Genomic DNA, 21349 nt, shown 5'->3' on the forward strand with positions numbered 1-21349 from the left:
GGGACTGGAATCCAGCAGTGGGATGAGGCTATACCTTGGAGAAGTAGCCGACGAGGTGGCACCCTTTGCTGTCATTCTGGGTGAGGACGTAGAAAAGGAAGGGCTCCACGTCGTAGTACAGGGTCTTGTGGTCCAGGAACAGCTTGGCAAGGAGACACAGGTTCTGACAGTAGATTGTGCTCACGTTCCCATCAACCTGGAAGTGAGAAAACACACCAGCTCAGTGCCACACGATGACATTAAGTTGACCACACGGTTCACTGTTCAGTCCCAGAATCAGCACTGTCCAGTGGTGCATGTTTAAACCGCTGTTGTTAGGAAGCTGTGGAACAAAGTGAAGGTGAATAAATTAGAAGCTTGGGGCAAAGATCTCAGCCATGTCTCCAGAGAGGCTGACAGATAGAGAGGGTGGAGGAGAGAAACAAAGAGCTGTAAAGAGAAAGAGAAAGGTTGGCATGTGGCCAGGTATGGCTGCAGAGCGGGGAAACAGACACTGCAGTGGCCCTGGCCTGGAGACAACCATACAGTGGATTGATCTGATGCTGCGCTACGAGACCCAGAGGAACAGCATAACTGTTAACTACTAACAATGAATTATTCTTATTAGAACGCTGATTCTCCCTGATGATTTAAACAATGTTCCACTACAGTAGGAAGGGATTTCAATTATCTACCATAAGGACTGGATCAACATACTGTATTTTAATTACGTGGGTGGGAAAGAACCGGTGGGCCAGGCATATGATTTATCTCTGACCATGCAGATACTCTTAATCAAAAATCATTGGGTGAATGTCTATGCAAAGCAAGGCATGTGTTTGTTCATTGGCCTGTGCTGTGACTGACTATGCAGTCCAAAGTGAATTCCTGGGCTAGAGTAAGGGAGCATGCTTGACGCCTTAAGTCTAGTTTGTTTGACCAGTGTGTGTGCTCCGTACAATACACAAGCACAGTACACTTCCCTGGACCAGTTTGAGTAGGTGAGCTTCGGCATGGTTCGGATGCTAATGTACGAGCATGCGCACGGGCATGACCATTGTCGACAGCGGTCCTGATGTCAGTTTATATGCGACCATTGCTGTCAACAGACATATACAAAAAAAAAAAAAAAAAAAGTGTTTGCCGGATGAAAATATTAACGATAGATAACGCTCCAACCATAGACTATATGGATACAACGCAAAATAAAATCTTGTTTTGGCCCGGTATGGGGCAACTGGTCCTAGAGTGAGTGCGCCCTTAGAATACTAGGTCGGAGGGGAGAATACTGTAGCTCGCTGTGTTCTGCGCTTTGAACAGGTGCCCGTTTCTCTCCATTACAGTGTCGTCCACCATCACTCACAATATGTCATCTTCCTTAAGGTCTTCCAGCTCAATACCTGTCACCATCGTTCAGTCAACCATATTTCTAAATTCGCCCTCACCTCAAATACAGACACTTCTTCCTTCCTGTAGATCTCGTTGGCAGGCGGATGGAACCAGCTGCACTTCTTCATGTGCTGGTAGAGGATGCTGCGACTCTTCATGTAGCGCAGGCAGAACTCACACAAGTACAGCTTGGGTAGTCTGGGAAATATAGAAGAAAATTTAAGAATTGTTTGTAAAAAAAAAATCTCAGCTAGAGACCAAATACATAGTCTATTAATCGGTTATTTGAATGGCAAAAAGTATTTAATGTTTAAGTCATTAACCGTAAAAATGCAAAACTATTTTCTGGTTCAGCTGTTGTGGATTTTTGCTGGTGGAAATTATTGGCAGATTAGTCAATAATAACAATAATTGCCAGTTGCAGCCTTTTTCACAACTCTGGTTTTGAAAGGAGCGAATAACTGTGCAATGCTTGAGACACATGGGGAACCAATAGGAATTGGGTAACATTTTAAGGGTTAATATGTTACAGTAGGCGAGGGTTTATTCAACAGTCAGTTACATACATGAACAAAATAAATACACCCTCAGGAAATCATAATCAAGTGGCCCTCCCTCCCTGTGGTTGGTTACCTGCCAAAGTGGGTGGTACAACTTTATAATTGAGCTCCATTACGCTGGTGGTAAACTCTGTGCCTACAAGCAGCACTGAGGGCTAAGGATAATATGCTGCTGTGCTTTATTATGATGAGTAAGCTTACCTGCTGTACTCCTGGGGGTAGGGAGATGAATACCACGTCTGGATTTCAAACTTTCCAAACTCGATGACTGACGGACATCGCATCTGAGGGTCCGGGGGACCTGTCACCCCGACTTTCTGTTCGGGTGAGCAACAAGGATGAAGGAAGACACAGAGACAGAGATGTGGATGGTTAAGTACAGGTTTGCTAGTGTAGTGATTGGTAGAAAGTATTACACATCATCACACCAGGGATTACTGTTCTGGTATGGTGGTAGGGAGGACACCCACTGGGAGTTCATAAAGTCACAAAACACATCGGTAAAAAAGGCAAACCGGAGGAACCCAAAATAGTATAACATTAAAACTAAAACTGTGAATCGCTTAAAGGTGCACTGTGTAACTTTGGGTGTCTCAGAGAAGTGAGCATTTTCTTTAAGGTTTATACATTCCTGGAGCACTGTTTCAGGCTAGAAAGCTACCTGACAAGTTACTGTTTTACTGTTGTGGTTTACAGCAGCAGGGTCCACGGTTTGGTTTACAAACATATTCTAGTCTTACGTTTGGTTCCAGGAGCTTCAAAATAATTATGAGTTATATAATTATTCAATTCAATACTAATAATGACCATACAGGTAGAGTAAATATGTTTTGTGAACTAACTGCAGGCTCTGCTAAGGTAATCAAATCCCCATCTTCCAAAACTGCATAGTGCACCTTTAAGTCAGTGACCACACATTATACTTTCGTATTGCTTAGATTCTCAGAGTGACCAGGTTACCGGCTAGCATGACAGATGAGCTTTGAGTGGGGCATTGAAAATACATTGATAAGACAGTTTGGATATCCCTGCCTGTTGTTTATGACGATCATGTACTCTACTGCACTGCCACTCAGCCCACATTATCACATCGACCCTTTCTTCACACATCATTAACACTTACTACACTGCCTGCATCCAACACTTAAACACTGGTGTGAATAATGTGGTCGGGAACTGGGTAAGTGTTTTTAATATGACTCCCGTGACGCTAGGCCAAACAACCCACGCGCTGCTCTATTGCTACACTGCATGAAAGGGTCCGTTAAGGCTGCTACATTATGTTTCCTCTAGCTACACTGGCTAGGCTAGCCTGTCAGTGCAGAACACACAGCGTAGCCTAGCTCAATGTCCACACTTCTTTGACACCAACACTTATTGTATGAGCCCAACTGAGACATAGCATAGAGCTCGGGCACTCGACCACAGAATGCCTCCAGGCTAAGGTTACACTGACCAGGCCCTGCACTGTCAAACAGTAGTGTAGAGAAGCTTTTGTCCAACAATTACCACTTGTTAAGTCCCTTTCACACTTGCCAAAAAAACCTGCTTACATTCGACTTTTGTCTGCAGTGTCAAAGTGGGAAATCTGCTATTTTTAGCAGGTTTACCGGCGTTTAAAAACCAAGTGTCTACACCGTCATGTTGGTGTGAAAAGCATTTTATTTGCAACTTTAAGTCATTTCAATCAAACCTTTGATCCTCACTGAATCCTACACTCATCGTTCCGCTCTGCCCCATGTGCCTTGCTTTGATGGTAATGGCTGATTTTAATATACGTGCTGAATCTGGCAGCTGTTCTATGGGAAGGGATGCTCTCTCACAGCTCACTGACTTTTCCACCCACCAACGTGCCTACATCCTGCACACCTCGTCTGAGACTGTGACTTTAAGCTTTTACAACCTGGGTATGTCTCTCTACTCTCTCTGACCACTAGCTTCCCCCTGTGGGTTTAAATAACATCAACACCATCCATAGTAGTTGTCTGCGTACCTGTAGTGCCAGCTCCTGGATGTGTCTGAAGAGCTCAATGTCTTTTTCCGTCAGGTTCTCGTGGCCGGGTAGTTTTTCATCTTCGTCACGCCAGTCGCTGCCATCCTGATTGTCTGGGGGTCAAAGACAGAGTCCACATGAATGTGCAACTAGGGAGAAGCTTGCTAGACGGAGGGCCAAGATGTTTGCTGATTAATGTTTACAATGTACGCTACTGGGCAAACATTGAGGCATTTATACATGGTCAGCAGTCACACATCTGGATAACATGTATGAAAGTGCTTACCCATTGTACACCAAGATGGCTAAAGACTGGTGCCAGTGAAAGTTGTTATAATCCTCCCGATGGTCTGTTAGTTATTCTCCTCTGCTGTGCAATAATTATGGATGGTTCAGTGGAAGTAAAGCTGCAGGTAGCCACTTTATATCCCAAAGCAATTTCCTTTTATGCATAAGCAAGAATATTCTGAGGCAGAATATGACAAAACAGTCCTACGCCATTTTAACCCCTCATCTACAATATCTAAATATGTAACATCTGGGATGGATCATTTTTAAAAAGGGAAAAAGAAGAAAGTAATGCATCACAGAAACAGCCGGTGGTATAGAGTCTGTTTGTCAGCAAATATCTAGCTGAAAACTCCTTATGGACTGATCAAGGTATATGGAAAGCACACGCGACAATTGAAATGTTTTTTTTTTATATTGTGATGCAGATGGCTTATCTATGTGAATCTATTGGCAATTTATGCTGTGGAACTGTGAGTAGCCTATTTCTCATGTGCTCACAGCCCCTCCATTAAAATGATGTAAAGAACATACACATCACTTCATTCACACCACTAATCACCTATTGCAATTCCAAATATCTAAGTGGAAACGTGAACTTTAAAAACTTGTTTTTGGATTCCACAACATATTGTAAGGTGTAAATCTGGTAAAGCTGTAACAAAACATTTATTATCCCAAATGTGTGTTTAATACGCAGTGAAAGATGTAATCCTTACCGCCCCTATCGTCTCCTTCTTTGCGGTTCTTCTTTCGGATGCGACACTGCTGTGAGTAGTCCACCACCTCGTGCCGGGCCTTGCGGCCCTCAGGTGACGGGGTGAAGAACTTAGTGAGGGCGTCGATGAGGCCCTTGGTCTTGTTGTTGAAGCGCAGGCTGCTGTGGGACATGTCCCCGTCGTCATGCAGAGAGAACAGCAGCCGGTCGTCTCCAGGGTAACCCTCACACGACGAGCTGGAGGAGGAGTGGGCCGACGCCGAGCGCTTCCGCCTGCCACGCCCGCCCAGCTTCTTAAAGGGCCGGCCCGGTCTGGGGAGAGAGGGAGGAGTTAAGACTGGGGAGGGAGGTCAGAAAGCTTTAGTAGGGTCCCAGAGTGCTGCCTACTGGACCATACCTGAACCCTAAACCTAACCCTCTAAACCTAACCCTAACCTTCTAAACCTAACCCAACCCTCTAAACCTAACCCTAACCTTCTAAACCTAACCCAACCCTCTAACCCTAACCCTCTAAACCTAACCCGGTCTGAGGAGGGAGGGAGGAGTTAAGACTGGGGAGGGAGGTCAGAAAGCTTTAGTAGGGTCCAGAGTCCTGACTTCTGGACCACAACTCAACCCTAACCCTGCTCTACACACGACTATATTTACCTTAAGACACTTTTAATTGATTTGTTATTTCATCAAAAACAGTGGGGTGTGTCCTTTATACCAGTGAGATACATATACCAGTATACAATGCAGAGGTATTTTATTGTGTTATGGAGTTTTACCCATCAGATAGCGCTATATATAATTGAGCTAAAGCTCTGTCACGGACATGCACATCATTATCGCCGGGAAATAACGTTGCAGCGCTATGGGGACTAAGCATACAGCCAATAACGCTAGGTTATATGAATTACTGTAATTTACGTTAACAAGATAGTTATCAATGTTAGCTATCTTGCTAACATTTCTTTTTCCCTCCAATTTGATCTACTTTGTTAGGCTGTCAGAACTGCCATGTATTTAGGAGTTTATAGTTGACTTGACTCCTTTGCGACTTTTTTCGGCTATTATATCCACAAAGCGGGCGAGAGACCCATGATGCTCTGGGCTCGCGCTCACAGCCAGGCTTGATTGATTCCATTTTGATGACGCATATCTTCAGCTGATGTTCACTCTCTGTTGTTTTTCAGATCTACATGAATCGCCTAGGTGGCACATTTTGCTGGAAGGGGACAACTTTGCATGCAAGTACCAAGAAAGAGCGGATATAAACCGGATTTGACGGTAGATAGATAAATTAGAAACAAATGGCTACAAAAGAAAACAATGGCTGTAAGCTTATCTGGAGTAGGTTGTAGCTGATAGCTTGTCTACCCTCTAGTAAAGCATAAACAAGGCATCTTGCTGAGGCTCTCCACTAGGCTGACATTGAAGAAGACACCATTAGCTCCGGGCGTTTCTCTCTTACCTGTTCTTGGGCCGTCCCAGAGGAGCGTTGTAGCGCCGTTTGATTTGTGCTGCCTTTTCATGTAAAAGCTTCTTGCCCTTTTTCCTGGGTTGGCAGATTTGACAAATCCACATGCCTGGGAGAGGAAGAGAGACACACAGCGCAGGTTCACACACACACTGAGGCAGGGGCGTTGCACCAAATTCTGGGCCCCTATACAGGAAGTCCTGATGGGCCCTCTGACAGGCGGTCTTACAATACAAACATGTAAAAGCTATGTTTCTCTATAGTCCAAAACGTATGAGTGACTGGACCCTCTGAGCCAGATAACAACACGTTTCTATTGATGAATGACCAAATCATTAAGCGTACTTGAACACAACCCCTGGTCTAATGACTCTTAATAACCATGCACACACACAGTGTTTCTCACCGGAATTTGGGAGACTGTGTCGTGGACCCTGGACCTTCTAGGGGGGTCCGGGGGAATGGTCCCCCGGAATAATTTATTTTAAATGTTAAAGTAAAATTCATCAATCTGGTGCACTTTGAGAAGAAAACTAAGGCCAAATCAACTGTTTCCTATGTAAGCTATTTAGTACTATTTGCTGGAATAATTTATAGACACAGAATGACCAAAAAGCAGAAAGAAGAAATGTACATGTTTAAAAAATCAGTCAGCCTCTGGAATTTTTTCCCTTTGTTTGTATTTTTTAATGGCCCAATATAGTCCCCTGATCTTCATAGCCCCGAACAATGTTATTTAAAAAATAACAAATGTACTGACGAATGAAAGGCCCCTGATATCCGTTTTTTTTTCTTCCTAAATAACATTTTTCTGGGCCTTCAAAGATCAGGGGCCTATATTGAGCCAGTAAAAAAAAAATAATACAAAAAATACGTTTTTATTTTTTTTGGTGCAGCCCCCCTCTGCCTTGGGCCCCCCAAGCCTGTCCGCAGTCAGACGGCCCTGAACGTAACTGACCATCGTCAGATGCTCATAATTACCGAGTAGAAGATGAATGCGTCATAATACAATTCAATGCAGCCTCTGAATGGGCGCATAGGCTACTGGAGCACTGTCAGACAGTAATATGTGTGAAACACATAGTCACTGTAGTAGTAACGTTCAGTTATAGTTACTGTAGGAACCGTTGGTCTACAATGAACTGGCGACTTTTTTTTTCTTTTTTTTTAATGAACTGGCGACTTGATCAGAGTGTAGCGCGGCCAGATGACAGCTAACGTAGGATTCAGTCTGCGCCCCGTCAAAGGTAATGTTATCAATGAACAAGTAGTAGGCTAATTGTTTCAGCCTCCCTCTGTAGTTTTACTCTCACCATTCTTAGAAAAAAAGTTTTTGAAGTCCTGGGCCCCTGCTCTGCTGCTCATATCCTACTCCTGGCCTCCTTCTCAACTCTTTTCTGGTGTGCGAACTTGTGCTTTTTGGGGGGCATCCTCGCCCTGCTTGAGTTCGCTGCGCTCGCGCTCACTTAATTCCAATGAGGAAGAACGAACCGCGGGGTGGACCAAACCATTTTTTAAGAAGGGGCCCAGTGGGTTATTGAAATGATTAAAACTAGAATATTGTATGACTTGTGGCTTTGTTTTAATTCGGACTCATTTCTATGATTATATATTAGTTCACTGTAGCCTATGCATAATCATTTTGTCGTAGATTCTACTGGGGGCTGTGTGGGCCCTAGCTGGCTGTGGGCCCTTATAATCGTCATAACCTTTACCCCCTATACGACGGCCCTGCACTGAGGGGGATGAGACCAGACAGGCCTCAGTACCAACACGCTCTGGGACCAATCCAACACATTAGCACTTTGTGGTGAAGCATTAAGAGCTTGAGGTAACTATTTAAAAAATCATTTAGTTTGACTATAATGAAATATAGAGGAGTCATGTCTGAGCCTTGTGTACTCTTTCAGAAGCAGAACAGATACAAGTTGAGTCCATGAGAGGGGGGGGGGGGGGGGCTCTAAATAAATAATGAAGAGGGAGCTGATGAGTTAATGGAGAAGTGCTGTTTATTTACCTTTTGGCATCCGCGTGAGGGGAGGATCACAGCACTCCATGTGGAAGCCCCGGTCACAGGAGTCACAGAACAACATGTTGTCCTGTGCAGTCAAAGAAAACACACATTGATGATTCCCAAATGCTGTAGAAGGGTTACACACAAGGCCTTACACATGAACAACATACATGAGAGCTTTGCCAAAATTCTATTTTTAATAACCTAGCTAGTACGTGTCTGTCAGGGTCATTCACAACCAATGAGATGGATATGTCTACTTTGTGTGAAGATACATTTACATGTACTGATAAAAGCAGCTGTGCTCATGCTAATATCATATTTATGAGTGTATTTTTATTACTATAAACTTGCCATTTTAAGTTGAACCATCATTTGAAAACATCCACCATGAATGATTTAAGCACTGTTTTTATACCTTTTATTCTCTGTCCTCATGCATTATTTAACATTGTGCATCTTGGCAGTCTGTTGTGTGTTTTGTCTCACCATCAACAGTTGACTAACAATGATTCCTTACTTGACAAGTCAGAGAATACGAGTGAGAGATCTTGCCGACGCTGACTAAAATAGCTCAATCGCAGGACCACAGATATGTCTGTCAGCATCTCTATCCGCCACTTATGCAGAGAAGAGACAGAGTTAGGCTGCCAGTCCTCTCCGCCATATTCACTCCTTCACTCACCGCATTCTTTCCTTGATCCTGACAGCTGCTGCAAGTCTTGCATTCGATGCACTGCCACCACAGAGCCTTGACTCTGGTTGTGAGCTCCGGGGAGAACTTGAGACAGGACGGGTGGCCTGCAGGTAGGTAGGTAGGTAGACACACACACACACACACACACACACACAAGAGCATCAACATCAGTGACTCGTTTTCTTTTGCCGCTGCTGACTGACAGCCGTGACCCACTTGCATCATTGTAGGAGAGAAAAAAAAAACACTGAAAGCCCTCACTGAATCAAACCTGGCTACATGAAGAGTGTTCAGACATAAATGACAACCCATCATAGCGGTGCCTTCGCTCTGTTTGACGAGCAGAAAACAAGACGGCCTTGTCTAGGACAGAAACCCCACCGAGGGAGGAGGAGAAACACAGTCTGCTTTCACTTAGCCGTGTCAGGCCTTAGTGAAGATAGCGCTAACTCCTGGTAGAGGAAAAGGAGATTTGGAAGGGAAACCATTGTAACTGTATCCTATTTTTTCTGAAAAATTTGATCTATGCCAGAATCTGTGTGATCAATTACTGTGTTCATCTTGCACCTGGTCTACATGTGAAAAAAGTTGCAGAACGGGTACATTTGTCTTTAATATAAATTCTCAGGTGTGGGCAAAGGTTAAAATTAACTAAATGCGGGCATGAAACGGGTAAAAGTGTGTTTGTGTGTGCCACGACATTAGATCTTTTGAGACTGTGTACAGCAATGGATTGTGTGAACTTGCACAGCGCATAATTGATATTGGCGCACAAGCCGGCCCTGTGAACGAACTGCAGCTTCTGCCCGATCCAACCACTGTCTCCCACAGGCTGACTTAATATGCTGAGGATGTGTTACACCTTTCCTGTTTGTGGCTTCCAGACCGTGGCTGGGAAGCACCAGGGATACGTTCCCTCCAGGGCCCAAGTTTTCTCAGGGGAAACACCCTTCACCAATCTACCGTAACTTGAGAAGCTTTGTTTGTTTTTATTGTTCACTGTAAACTCACTGTACATTGACTCTACGTCCGTTATCTCTTTTCCCGTCCTATATACATTTTCCTTTATTTATTCTCGAAAGATCAATTGAGGGTGACCCTCTTTTACAATGACGTCGAGACAATTACAGATACACAATATACAATGAGAATACACAACAAGCTTACAAAGAGACAACAACAATTAAAACATTCAGATCAATTGAATAAAGCAGAACGATAGCCTAAATAAAACAGTTACAATTGGAGTGGGGCTGATTAAAAATAATAACTTTAAATTGGTTAACAGTTATGAGTGTATTTATTTTAATTTGATGTTGTAGGCTGTTCCAGGAGTCAGGGGCACTGTGGCTAAAAGCAGTTTTACCAAGGTCAGACCGGGCGTATGGAACATATAACATGAGCATTTCAGTTGAGCGGGTATGATAAAGCCCATCTGAAATATGCAGCATTGTTGTCAAATAGAGTGGTAGCTTTCCGGTCAGGGCTTTATATATAAAAATATGCCAATGTGCATCACGTCTCTCTTTAAGAGAAGACCACCCAACCTTTTCATATAAAAGACAATGGTGAGTGTCATAAGCATCTCCTGTAATGAACCTTAAGGCAGAGTGAAAAACGGAGTCTAGGAGTTTAAGACATGATTGAGATGCATGCCTATAAACCACATCGCCGTAATCAAGGACAGACATAAAAACTGCCTCAATAATCCTTTTCCTACAAAACAACGGGAAGGTGGCTTTGTTCCTATAAAAATACACACCGCCGCACTCTTTTACTACTACTTTTCTAAAAATGCAACTGTCTTCACCAAATTGTTGAGTTGAGGCAAACTAAAATTCTTCAGTTTTAAAGAAAATTGATGCAATAAGTCAAATAAATTATCTTTAGTTGAGATAAAATAAAAATGTATCTTTCATATGCATAAAAACCTCACATTTTGAGTTCTACATACTAAGAATTTCAAACTAACAGTTGTGCCAACGAATCATCAAAACATTGAGAACAAAAAAATAATAAGTCGGCACAACTGTTACTTTTTGGAATTCCTTACAGTAGTATGTAGAACTCAAAACTTGGTGTTAGATTACATCTGAATGATACGTTAAAGCAATAAAAGATGATTAGTTGGCTCAAATACAGTCAGATCTAGTCGGCCTCGAAACTCAAAAATCTAGTGAATCTTTCATTTTTACACTGTACTCCCGCTCGCTCTCCCTGCTCGACCACACACACACACACAACACATCTTGCCATTCTCGCTCTCACTAACACTGCTCTGGTAACAGATGTCAGGCAGCTTGTAGCCTCTGTGTGTGTTTGATCACGGGGTCGGGTCACAGTTTCTGTTAACGTGTGTGGATTTGAACTTGACATAATGACGGGTCTGGTCTGGTACTTTGCTTCACGGGTTGGGGCAGGTGCTGGGTTTAAAAAAAAAAATGGACCTGTGCAGGACTCTGTAATTAAAGGCTGCATGGCCTGTATGTGTGTGTGTTCACAGAAACAACAAAAAAAAGTTGTGTTTCTGGTTGTGGCAGTCTAAATGCAAGTAGTGAAAGAAGGTGAAATGGTAATAAAAATTAATATTTTCTCTTTCAGTAGCAAGCCCTTATTGAAGCTGAAGTGCAAATGAAAAAAGAATAAGAAGCCTACGGATTTACTACTACATGATAAGTGTATTATATAACTCTTTCCTTTTCAGACAGCCGACTGGATTTGTTTTCCTTTATTTGTTTTCTACAACAAAACAATGAATATTTAACAATGTTTATCCTGGATTGAACTGGGTGCTGAGAAGTTAGTGAAGAAGTTCTGGTTTCCACTGTCACAAAGCTGCACTCACCACTGTTGCCACAGTCTGCGCAGGAGATGAGCTCCTCCGGCCTCTTATCGCGGTTCTGCTCCTTGGTCCCCAGGCAGAAGCTGCAGATGGGGATGGGCTCGGCCACCGGCTGGCAGAGGGACAGAGGGGGAGAGAGGGCAGAGAAAGATGAGACTGCAGGTCAACTCAACAGCTTAATTGTACTAAAAAAAAAAACAAAAGCGGCCCCTGTGTGTCCCCGCCACAGTGGATGACTGGTGTGCCGTGTGTATTAACAAGAACAGAGTGAAAACTACAATGACACACCACAGAGCGGGCGGAGCTGTGAACAGAGAGTTTAGGATAATGAAGAGGCATGAGAGCTACTCTGATGAGCCGGCTTACATAATTTATGTGAGGCGTCATGTTAGAGGGCCACCGCCGTGTGTCAATGTCTCGGTCGATTCATGTGATGCTTGATCTAAAGCGGTGACTCAAGCTCCTTCAATGGCGCTGGCGTGCTGGAGTTTAATTCCAGTGCATAGTGTCCCACTTTGACACTGATTCTCAAACACGCAATATCAGATATTCAGTTCTGGGACGACTGTATAAATCTTTCAGCGTGCCGTGTCCCCGAAAAAACACCAACCACGTGAGCAGGTTTATACTCAAGACACAAAAACAAACACATCATGTGATATGTGAAACCTAAACCAGGCTTTCCCCCAGCAACACAAAAGGCAGGATAACGATTAACATGTTGTTAGAAACAAATAGGCCTTGGTCGTCCAATAAAGCAGAAGGATCCCATCCCTGAAGCAGTGCAGGTGCACTTCACAAAGGCACAAACAAAAGAAGGGGCAAGGGGGGGTGGGCGGTGTACTGGGTTAGTCCTCTTTAAAGTTTCTGTAGCCTGGACACCCTAAGGCAGGGCTGTACAGTGCGACAGTTTTGATCGCATTTGCTACTGAAATTGATCACGTGCGATAATAATTTCACATCCGCTAGCACCGGTGCGATTGGTTGTTAAGGACCCGTGCCAAAAAATATACGTCTTTCTGTATTGCTCTCAATGGCACTGCTAAGGACGAGTGTGTGTATCTTTAAAACTATGATGGGAGCGATGCATCTAGGGAAATGTATTTCGAATTTTAGGCTCGCCAGTTCCGCTCAACTACTAAAACACTACATTTCCCGAACATCCGCACGTTGCCGAAGAGGATTTGTTACGGTCGAGGGGTAAATAAACTTTGAAAAATGAAGAGGTATTTCTCCGTTCTCGGAAGTTCTTCTAATGGAAACTCAGAAAAGAATCAACGCATGGAAGAGTCAATCTCGGTGACCACTTCCACAGAACCGGCACCAGCGGACGAAGCCTGCTCCGCCCATGATATCGTCTCGGCCAAAGAGAAGATGTACAGGTTTAACCCCTTGTGGCTAAAATCCTATAATTGGCTGGTCTACGACCAATCAAAGCAGTCTATGTTTTGTAAATATTGCCTTGAGGCAGGGGAAAAGACAGCTGGTAAGACACCCTACATTACAGGCAACACAAATTTCAAGAGGGACAATGTTAACAAGCACAACATGTCAAAGCGACACATCGCTTCCCGGGAGACGTTTTTGGCAAAAACACAGGTCAACCGTCCTGGTTCCATCACCGCTGCTGTGATAAATCAAAACAAAAGCGTGAACGAGGAAATTATTAGGGAAATGAAAATGAAAATGAATATTGCCTACTGCATCGCAAAGGAGGAGCTCCCATTCACCAAATTCGCTTCACTAATTTTACTTCATAAAAAGAATGGTGTACAAATGAATCCGACATATGATAATCATGTGCGTTGCGCTGAGATGATCGGACAGATTGCGGACGACATGAAAAGAGAACTCGGGGACAAAGTTAGAGATACGAATTACCTGTCCATCATGATAGACGGGGACACGGACATATCCACCACAGAGTGTGAGATTGTTTACGTCAGGCTGCTTGAGGATGGGAAGCCGGTGAACAAGCTTGTTGGGCAGCAATCAGTTCAGCACGCGAATGCAACTGGTAAGTGAATTAATTTTCGCAAAAGTATGATGCCTTCTTGTTTCCTTAGTCTACTTAAATCAATTCCAAAGTTATTGTATATCATAATTTGTTTAATGTCAGAAAGTCTGGTCCTTTCCTTGGGTTGCCTGGGTCCTAGTGCCAGACTCCCTATGTAACTGTCTGTCACATTAACAGTAACATGATTTATTCTCGTTATTTTTCTCCATAAAAACCTGTTTTTTTTATGTTTATTAAATGTTTTAAGGTGTACTGGAAGCAACCAAAGCAGCATTTGAACAGCTGGGTGCAGATACCAATGGCTGGCGGAACAAGCTTATTGGTTTCGGCGCTGAGGGCCTGCATTAAATATGGGGCACCGCGGAGGAGTTATTTCTCTTCTAAAAGGCGAAATTGGGGATCCCTGTTATCCCTGGCTATTTATGTATTTTAATGCATGACAGAGTGCTGTGTTGAATTTTGTTGAATGTGTTCACCACTTATGGCTGCTGATTTGTAAAAAGAAAAGGCTATTACAGTCACTTTACTATTTAATATGTGCATTGTCACTTTACTGTATATCTGAATAAAATATATTTTTTGACTATAGTATGTGTGCTACCAAAATTATTTTTGTGCTACTGAATTTTTTGGCTTGCTAGCACCAGTGCTACCACTTTTAAATGTAAGCGTACAGCCCTGCTAAGGGGAAGTGGAGGCTTACTGCTACCTCAGAGCTTAGCACAAGCCGTTTTCTAGTCAACCCACCAACACATTTTTTCAGTATCCAACAGATATGAATATGTCAAATTTCAGTTTGCGTTGTACCAAGTGCCAGGAAAATTTGTATTGTGTATTTAAAAATCTGAAATAGTGTTGCATGGTGACTTAAAGCTGGGGTGGAGGACTTGAGGAGAAAATGGCAGCTGGGAAATAGATTCAAATCCAAATACCTCAAATGCTCCACTTGTTCTCTTTGGTCCCTCCCTGACACGCTCTACACACCAACAAAGTTGTGCCAAAGTGAATGGCCAGTCCCAACAGCCAATTAGAACCGAGAATCAGAGCCTCGCTCTGATCGGTCTAAGTGTCAGTTCATGTTAACTTTGACCAATCAGAAATCATATACCCCAGCTTTAAGGCGACAAGAAAACCTCGGTTGATCTTTCGATATCTTATTGTTTAACCACACTGAAAAGATGAGGGTGTAATTGGAAAGCTAAAAAAAATCCAAGCACAAATTAAATTGCAAAAGAACAACTGCAGCTAAGCTGCTTATATCATATCAGTTATGGTCAGTTTTTTTAGAAGTCAATATGCTGGGATGAGTGAAGATCGTCCGTGATGAAGTGAGTTTAGGTTCTGGAAGGTTCAAACGAGGTAAAGTCAATTTAGCAAAAAATCATGAAGACAAACCAATCTGAGGTCAGTGTATTTTAAGTTTAATGTAACTGTGGCACAGTCTGCTTAAAGTGTCTGTGTAGGAAGAGCACAAGTGATGGACACTCTGGATCAGCTATACAGTAGGTATCCATGGTTGAACTGGGAAACACTGTCCATATGACACACCTGTGGCCTGACTGCTTACACATTGTTAGCTTGATAAAGCAGTGAGAAGACAGCCACTGCTAAAAAAAACAACTCACAAGATATCCGGGCTGCTATTTGCCAGGAGGCACATAAGAAACTGTGACTCAAAGTGGAGGCTGGTTTTTAGGATGTGATGCAGCCTCTTAGGACATCATACTAAAGTCTTATTTTCACCACAGCATGGTGGCACCATGCAGCACGTCACTGAAGGTAGGAGGGTAACTTAACTGCAGAACACACTGCAAGAGATCTAGCACAATGGATAAGACACACAGCGAGGCCCAATTCTGAACTTGTGGGGATTTTGCTGATTTGCTGTTTATTCCAAGTCAGACAGTGTCACAGCTCACATCACTCCAATTAAAACGGTCATGAAGATAATTCTGTCTTCTCCTTTGCTTTTTTCTTTTTCTTTCTAATTTTTTCATTATTTTTGACATGTATTTATCACATTTTTTTTTCCCATCTATTTTTGATTATTTTGAGTATTTATGTACCTTGTCTCCTTAATTTTTAGAGTTTATTTGTTAGCCTGAATATGATTTCATTGTGATTATTGATAGGGGTGGAACTCTGTACAAGCCCATTGGGCTTCGTTCCCTCCTTGCACCATTAATTGTTAATGTGTGCTAAATAAATAAACTAAACTAAACTAAACTAAACTAATTAATACTACGCTATTTTTCTTTTCTTTATATGTTTATGATTAATTCAGTTTACTCTGCAGAGATTTGAATATAAAAAAAATAATAAAATTGCCTAATTATGGCAATAATTACTCAAAGCTGCAACATAGTTAAAGATAGAAAGGCCTAGGGCAGATGAATGCTTAGACAGCCACACAATAAAGCCAAATCTTTTAATAACACACGCAAAAGTCACTTTTGTATAAAATACCTTCCTTACACATGGAGCCCCCAGGGTGAAAGAAGGGGATGTGCTGTAAGGGTGTGAATCTTTTGGAATCCCACGATCGGATTCTTGGGGTCACGATTTGTTTCAAAATTGATACTCGATTCAAAATGATTCCCGTTTCAAAATCCATTTCTCGATTAAGTTCAACAGCGGATGTCAGGGTCTTCTCCATTCCACTGTGGGCTAAGACTAGTTGTGAAAAATGATGGCCTGAATGCAAATTAAAGTCCATGTATTATCCATCTTCATTTTATGTCTATTTTAATGTGGGCTTTAATGCATGTGATTTTAAAGCAAGTCAACATTACCGGCGGCAGCAAAATAAATATACTGTTGTATATAAAAAAATAAATCTTTTTTTCAACATCCCTGATGTGCTGCAAAGCATATTTGTTAATATTTCCTGAGAGATATTGCTATTGGGTTATTAATAGGTTATTAATAATAATATTATTATATGGTAATTATCTAAAGTCCAAGAATCACTGTCTTGAGCCAAAACCACTGTAAAATAGTAGTTTGTTTCCTAGACTCTCTGGCCGTCCTCTCGTCATACCGTTGCCTGTTTACAGTGCAGATATAGGTTTGTGGTGTTGCCTCGTGATTTGGCCACTCTTCCATGACAGGCCTTACACAATATCTTTTTTGTTGCACTTGTGTCATCTCAGACCCTTAACACTCCCTTAACTCTCCAGTGTTGCTTTAAGCTAGGTTCCCACAACACTTATGGAGCATTTTCCTGTTGTTTCACTTGTTTGTTGTTTGTGGGCATATATAGTCACATTGGTCCACTTCTGATAGGTGAGCATGACTGTCACACACGCGGAGGACGACATTCATTTGTAATACCATTGACATGAGAGTTTAAACCCTGGGTCAAACGTGCTGAATTATGAAGGCTAAATCGTGGTCTTTGCCTTTTGCGAAACGTATCGTTTCAAATCGATTGAATTGTAGTGTTCAAAAAACCCTTTATATTTCTCACAGTGAATCTCTTCTTTGTGGAACGCTACATTTTAGAGTGTGTCTCTTTAAGCCCCACTTTCCAAAAATCCCAGCCTGCTCTGATTGGCCCTGTATCTAACTGCATGTTTGAATCTAATGCCTCGTTTCCACCGAGTAGAGCGGGTCGGGTCGGAGCGGCTCAGAGCTTTTAAGAATCTCGGTGTTGTTTCCACCGCCAACCCTACCCTTACTGGTGGGGCGGGTTTTAGGCTGGACTGCGATAGCCGCCGCCAGAATGTGGGTCAAACTATCGGGCTGTGGAACAACTGTGGTCAAGCCAGCGGTCTCGTTTTTGTATGGTCAAGCCAGCCGCTTCTTTATTTATTCCCCCCGTGTTGTTGTGAGCACAGAGACGGCTCGGTGCAACTGATAGAGACAGCTGAGCGAACAGCGCTGGCTGCGGCAGCTTCGTGACATCGTAGCAGTGGGACACAGTGTAGCCAACTGATTCATTTAATGACGAGGAAAAACACCACACAATAAACAGTGCCGCGCTCACATTTTCGCCAAAACACACTGACTCTCTTCACTCTAGCCGAGGTGACTACACAAGACGGAAATGATTCTTTCGACCAACTGTGGTCAAGCCAGCGGTCTCTCGTTTTTGCTCGGTCAAACCAGCCGCTTCTTTATTTATTCCCCCCGTGTTGTTGTGAGTGTGTATTTACTACTATCTTATGGCGTAAACACACAGAGACGGCTCGGTGCAACTCATAGAGACAGTGAGCGAACAGTGCTGGCTGCGGCAGCTACGCAGTGGGACACAGTGTAACCAACTGATTAATTTATTGACGAGGAAAAACACCACACAATAAACAGAGCTGTGCTCACATTTTCGCCAAAACACAAGACTCTTGCCGAGGTGACTACACATGGCGGAAATGATTCTTTCGGCCAATCAAATGACGGCAGTGTGTAGCTCCACATTTTCGGCACCCTTTCAGGCGGCTAGTACCCCTACGGAGGAGTACTGAGATTTGGAGCGGCTCAGAGCGGTTAGGTGCGCTTAAACCGTACCCTACCCAACTTTTGGCAAATGAAAAGCCAAACTACCCGGACCGAACCGCTCCGATCCGACCCGCTCTACTCGGTGGAAACGAGGCATAACTGTCAATTCGATTCAGGGGTATCTGGGTTGTGCTTATCACAGGTGGAGGTAGTGCTAAATTAGGTTGGTAATGGGTGGACGTGGCTTCTTGAAAAACCTTTTTTGGACACAGGTTTTCAGAAAAATGGAGGTGGAGAAAAAAGAGAGAGGGCTGTTTTTTTCTCATACTTTGGGCGTCTCTAGTCACACTCGGGACCCATACGGATGTTGAAAATCCATGAAGAAGCGTATCTTGCATAATAGGTGACCTTTAAAAGGAAGAGAGTTTGTTCTCAAGCACATCCCTGGTGACAATGATATATACACCACGAAAATATACTAATCGGTATATTTTAATTGCACGTTTTAACTGTACAAAAGAATACACACCTATGGCGAAAACATGCCCTTCAACCCACAGGGGAATATTGAATGGTTTATCTAAATAGGAGAAGAAACAATCAATGAAGGATGGTGTTACGAGGTTTACACAGGACAACAGTGTAAATGCACCGAGCCTTGGTAGGCAGCAGGTCCTCGCAGGGAGGAGAGACAGGGAGGAGAGCATGATTTATTGGGTTCATTTCCTTCTGAGTGAGGCTGCTTCCAACACACACACGCAGGCAGGCACACACACACACACACACACACACACACACACACACACACACTGAAACAAAAGGGGTGGAGCGAGGGAAGAAAGAAGTAAACAGAGGGAGGAGGGTTGTAAAGAATGAGAAGTGAAGAGAGAGGCAGATAAGCAGAGACATGCACAGTGCAGAGAGGAGCATGGAGCCTACTGGAGGGTGAATGCACAAATACCAGCTCTCCATTTCTTAAACCATTCTACGTTCTCACAAGGAAAATCATATGCACTGGTGATCGTGTAATGGATTGTACCGTTAGGCTCCACAACAAATCCTCACTAATCTCCATCTTATCTGAATGCATGATGAAAATAGACATTGTTGGTCTAAAATAAAACGTGTCACTGAAGAGCAATTTAAGTCAGCAATGAGAAGAAAGGAACGAGTGTGTGAAACGAGATGGAGAGGTGGACCAGAAGAATAATCCACAGGGCGAGAAAGAGAGAGAGAGAAGGAAATGGAAAGTGTAAAGACAGAGAGAAAAATCTGCAGCAGCAGCCTGCGTGAGACCAACACCTCAATCATTCCTGACGCTTAACCCCTTCCCCGCTGGAGCAGGTCAACTGCTCCCACTCGCCCTGTGAGTGCTCCAGTAAACACAGGCAGAGAGCGGGCTGCGAGCTTCGCCTTTCACACACACACACACACACACACACACACACGTTACAGGGCGGCTTCAGTTACTGGCTGCCACTGTAAATTAATCCCCAACAGATACTAAAAAAATGAAAGCTAATCCTCTCTCTATGACAGGGATATTGGAAAGAGCGAAACACAATCCTCAGATTCCTCATGAGAGCCGTTTTCCCTCTCTCCCCGTTTCAGCCTGTTCTACCTCTGCCAGCGCTGGCTGCCACGACTGCTCTCACACCACAGTGTCGCTCTAGATATTTCTCACATCGACTGACTGTTTGAGTTAAGTGTCATGGCCGACAATTGACTTGAGCCGTGTGTGTGTGTGTGTGTGCGTGGATGACTATTTTAAGCCCGTGTGTTCATGCTTTGGCATGTGCTTTTTCCCCAACGTGAGGAGGATTCAGGAACAAACCCTTGTTCTGAGCCAACAGGACACGCCTTGTGGCAACTGGGTGGACTTGAAATGCCGTGCAAAAAACATGTCTTACAAATTACAAGTTCCTCTTTGAGAACACACAAACAAACGGACAGGTGAAGCTGCCTTAGCCCGACCAAGCTAACACACCCACCCTTGCTTTACACACATTGCCAAACATATACTGGAGCCTTGGGATGCAGTGTTAGCCTAGTTCTTCATCTTGTTTAAGGTTGATGCTCAATAGTATTCCTGGAGGCAACGTGTGGAATTGTCTGAGACCAGGGACATAAAAGGTTATTGAAAACGACTTATGGTGGCCTGGTTTCCCCTTTATGAACTGGTTTTAGTTACCGTGAGAGAGGAAGGAGAGAACAATGGAGGAGGGATGAAAAGAGAAGGAGAAATTGAAGAAGAGGAGGAGGAGAGAAGGACTAAAAGCAGTGGGAGAAAAGAGAGGGAAAGCGTTGGTGTTGTCCTTGTCTCGTCTCAAGTCAAGGATCTCATTAACATGGGAGTCCAATCTCTGCAACCCCCCCCCAACCATACTTCTCTTTTAAACGCCCCCCACCTCCATCACAAGCTCATTGATCACTGTTACAGGACATACAGTGTGTGCAAGCACAGACGAGACACAAAATCACTTATCCAAAAGTCATTAGATGCACTAAGCGCTTGCACACCATCGCCACAATGACATATAAGAAGGCACACAATTTATATAGGCCGCAGATTTTCAAGTCACAGGAGCTGACAAGTAGAAGAGTAAACTTGACATTTCAAATCTGAATTCCATGTAGCCCCGCTAGCCTGAAAATGGCTTCAAATGAACTGCTCTACATTTCCATGTGACACCTACAGCAGCCCGAGGAAGACCCTGTGATGTGCCAACGGGCCCTTCCTTCAGCCAAGCATCACCCTCCATTAAAATCGAGGTTAGCCAGGGAGCACAAAGCTAAATCACTGCATCAAACGGAGCGGGGCTGGCCATGCTCCAGCCGTCACTTCCACAGCTGCTCAACACATTGGCTCTATTTGGGGTGGGGGGGGGGGGGGGGAGAGTGAGGTTAGCCATACGCAAGGCCTCACACACAGCTACACTTCCCGTGCCAAATG

General features: G+C 43.5%; 1 protein-coding gene across 2 annotated transcripts in view; it reads right to left on the minus strand.

The window, feature by feature from the left end:
* kat6a (K(lysine) acetyltransferase 6A) overlaps positions 1 to 21349 on the minus strand; it is a 39845-nt gene that overhangs the window by 10092 nt on the left and 8404 nt on the right. For both annotated transcript variants that reach the window (XM_080047897.1, XM_080047896.1), the window contains exons 3-11: positions 11946 to 12054; positions 9089 to 9204; positions 8407 to 8488; positions 6384 to 6498; positions 4929 to 5239; positions 3922 to 4034; positions 2130 to 2245; positions 1425 to 1566; positions 35 to 196 (exon numbers count right to left, since the gene is read on the minus strand). In XM_080047897.1, the coding sequence (XP_079904023.1) occupies positions 35 to 196; positions 1425 to 1566; positions 2130 to 2245; positions 3922 to 4034; positions 4929 to 5239; positions 6384 to 6498; positions 8407 to 8488; positions 9089 to 9204; positions 11946 to 12054 (1266 nt within the window). The remainder of the gene's footprint in view (positions 1 to 34; positions 197 to 1424; positions 1567 to 2129; positions 2246 to 3921; positions 4035 to 4928; positions 5240 to 6383; positions 6499 to 8406; positions 8489 to 9088; positions 9205 to 11945; positions 12055 to 21349) is intronic.

Source organism: Ammodytes marinus (assembly GCF_949987685.1).
Source record: "Ammodytes marinus genome assembly, chromosome: 2".
Classification (NCBI taxonomy): Eukaryota; Metazoa; Chordata; class Actinopteri; order Uranoscopiformes; family Ammodytidae; genus Ammodytes; species Ammodytes marinus.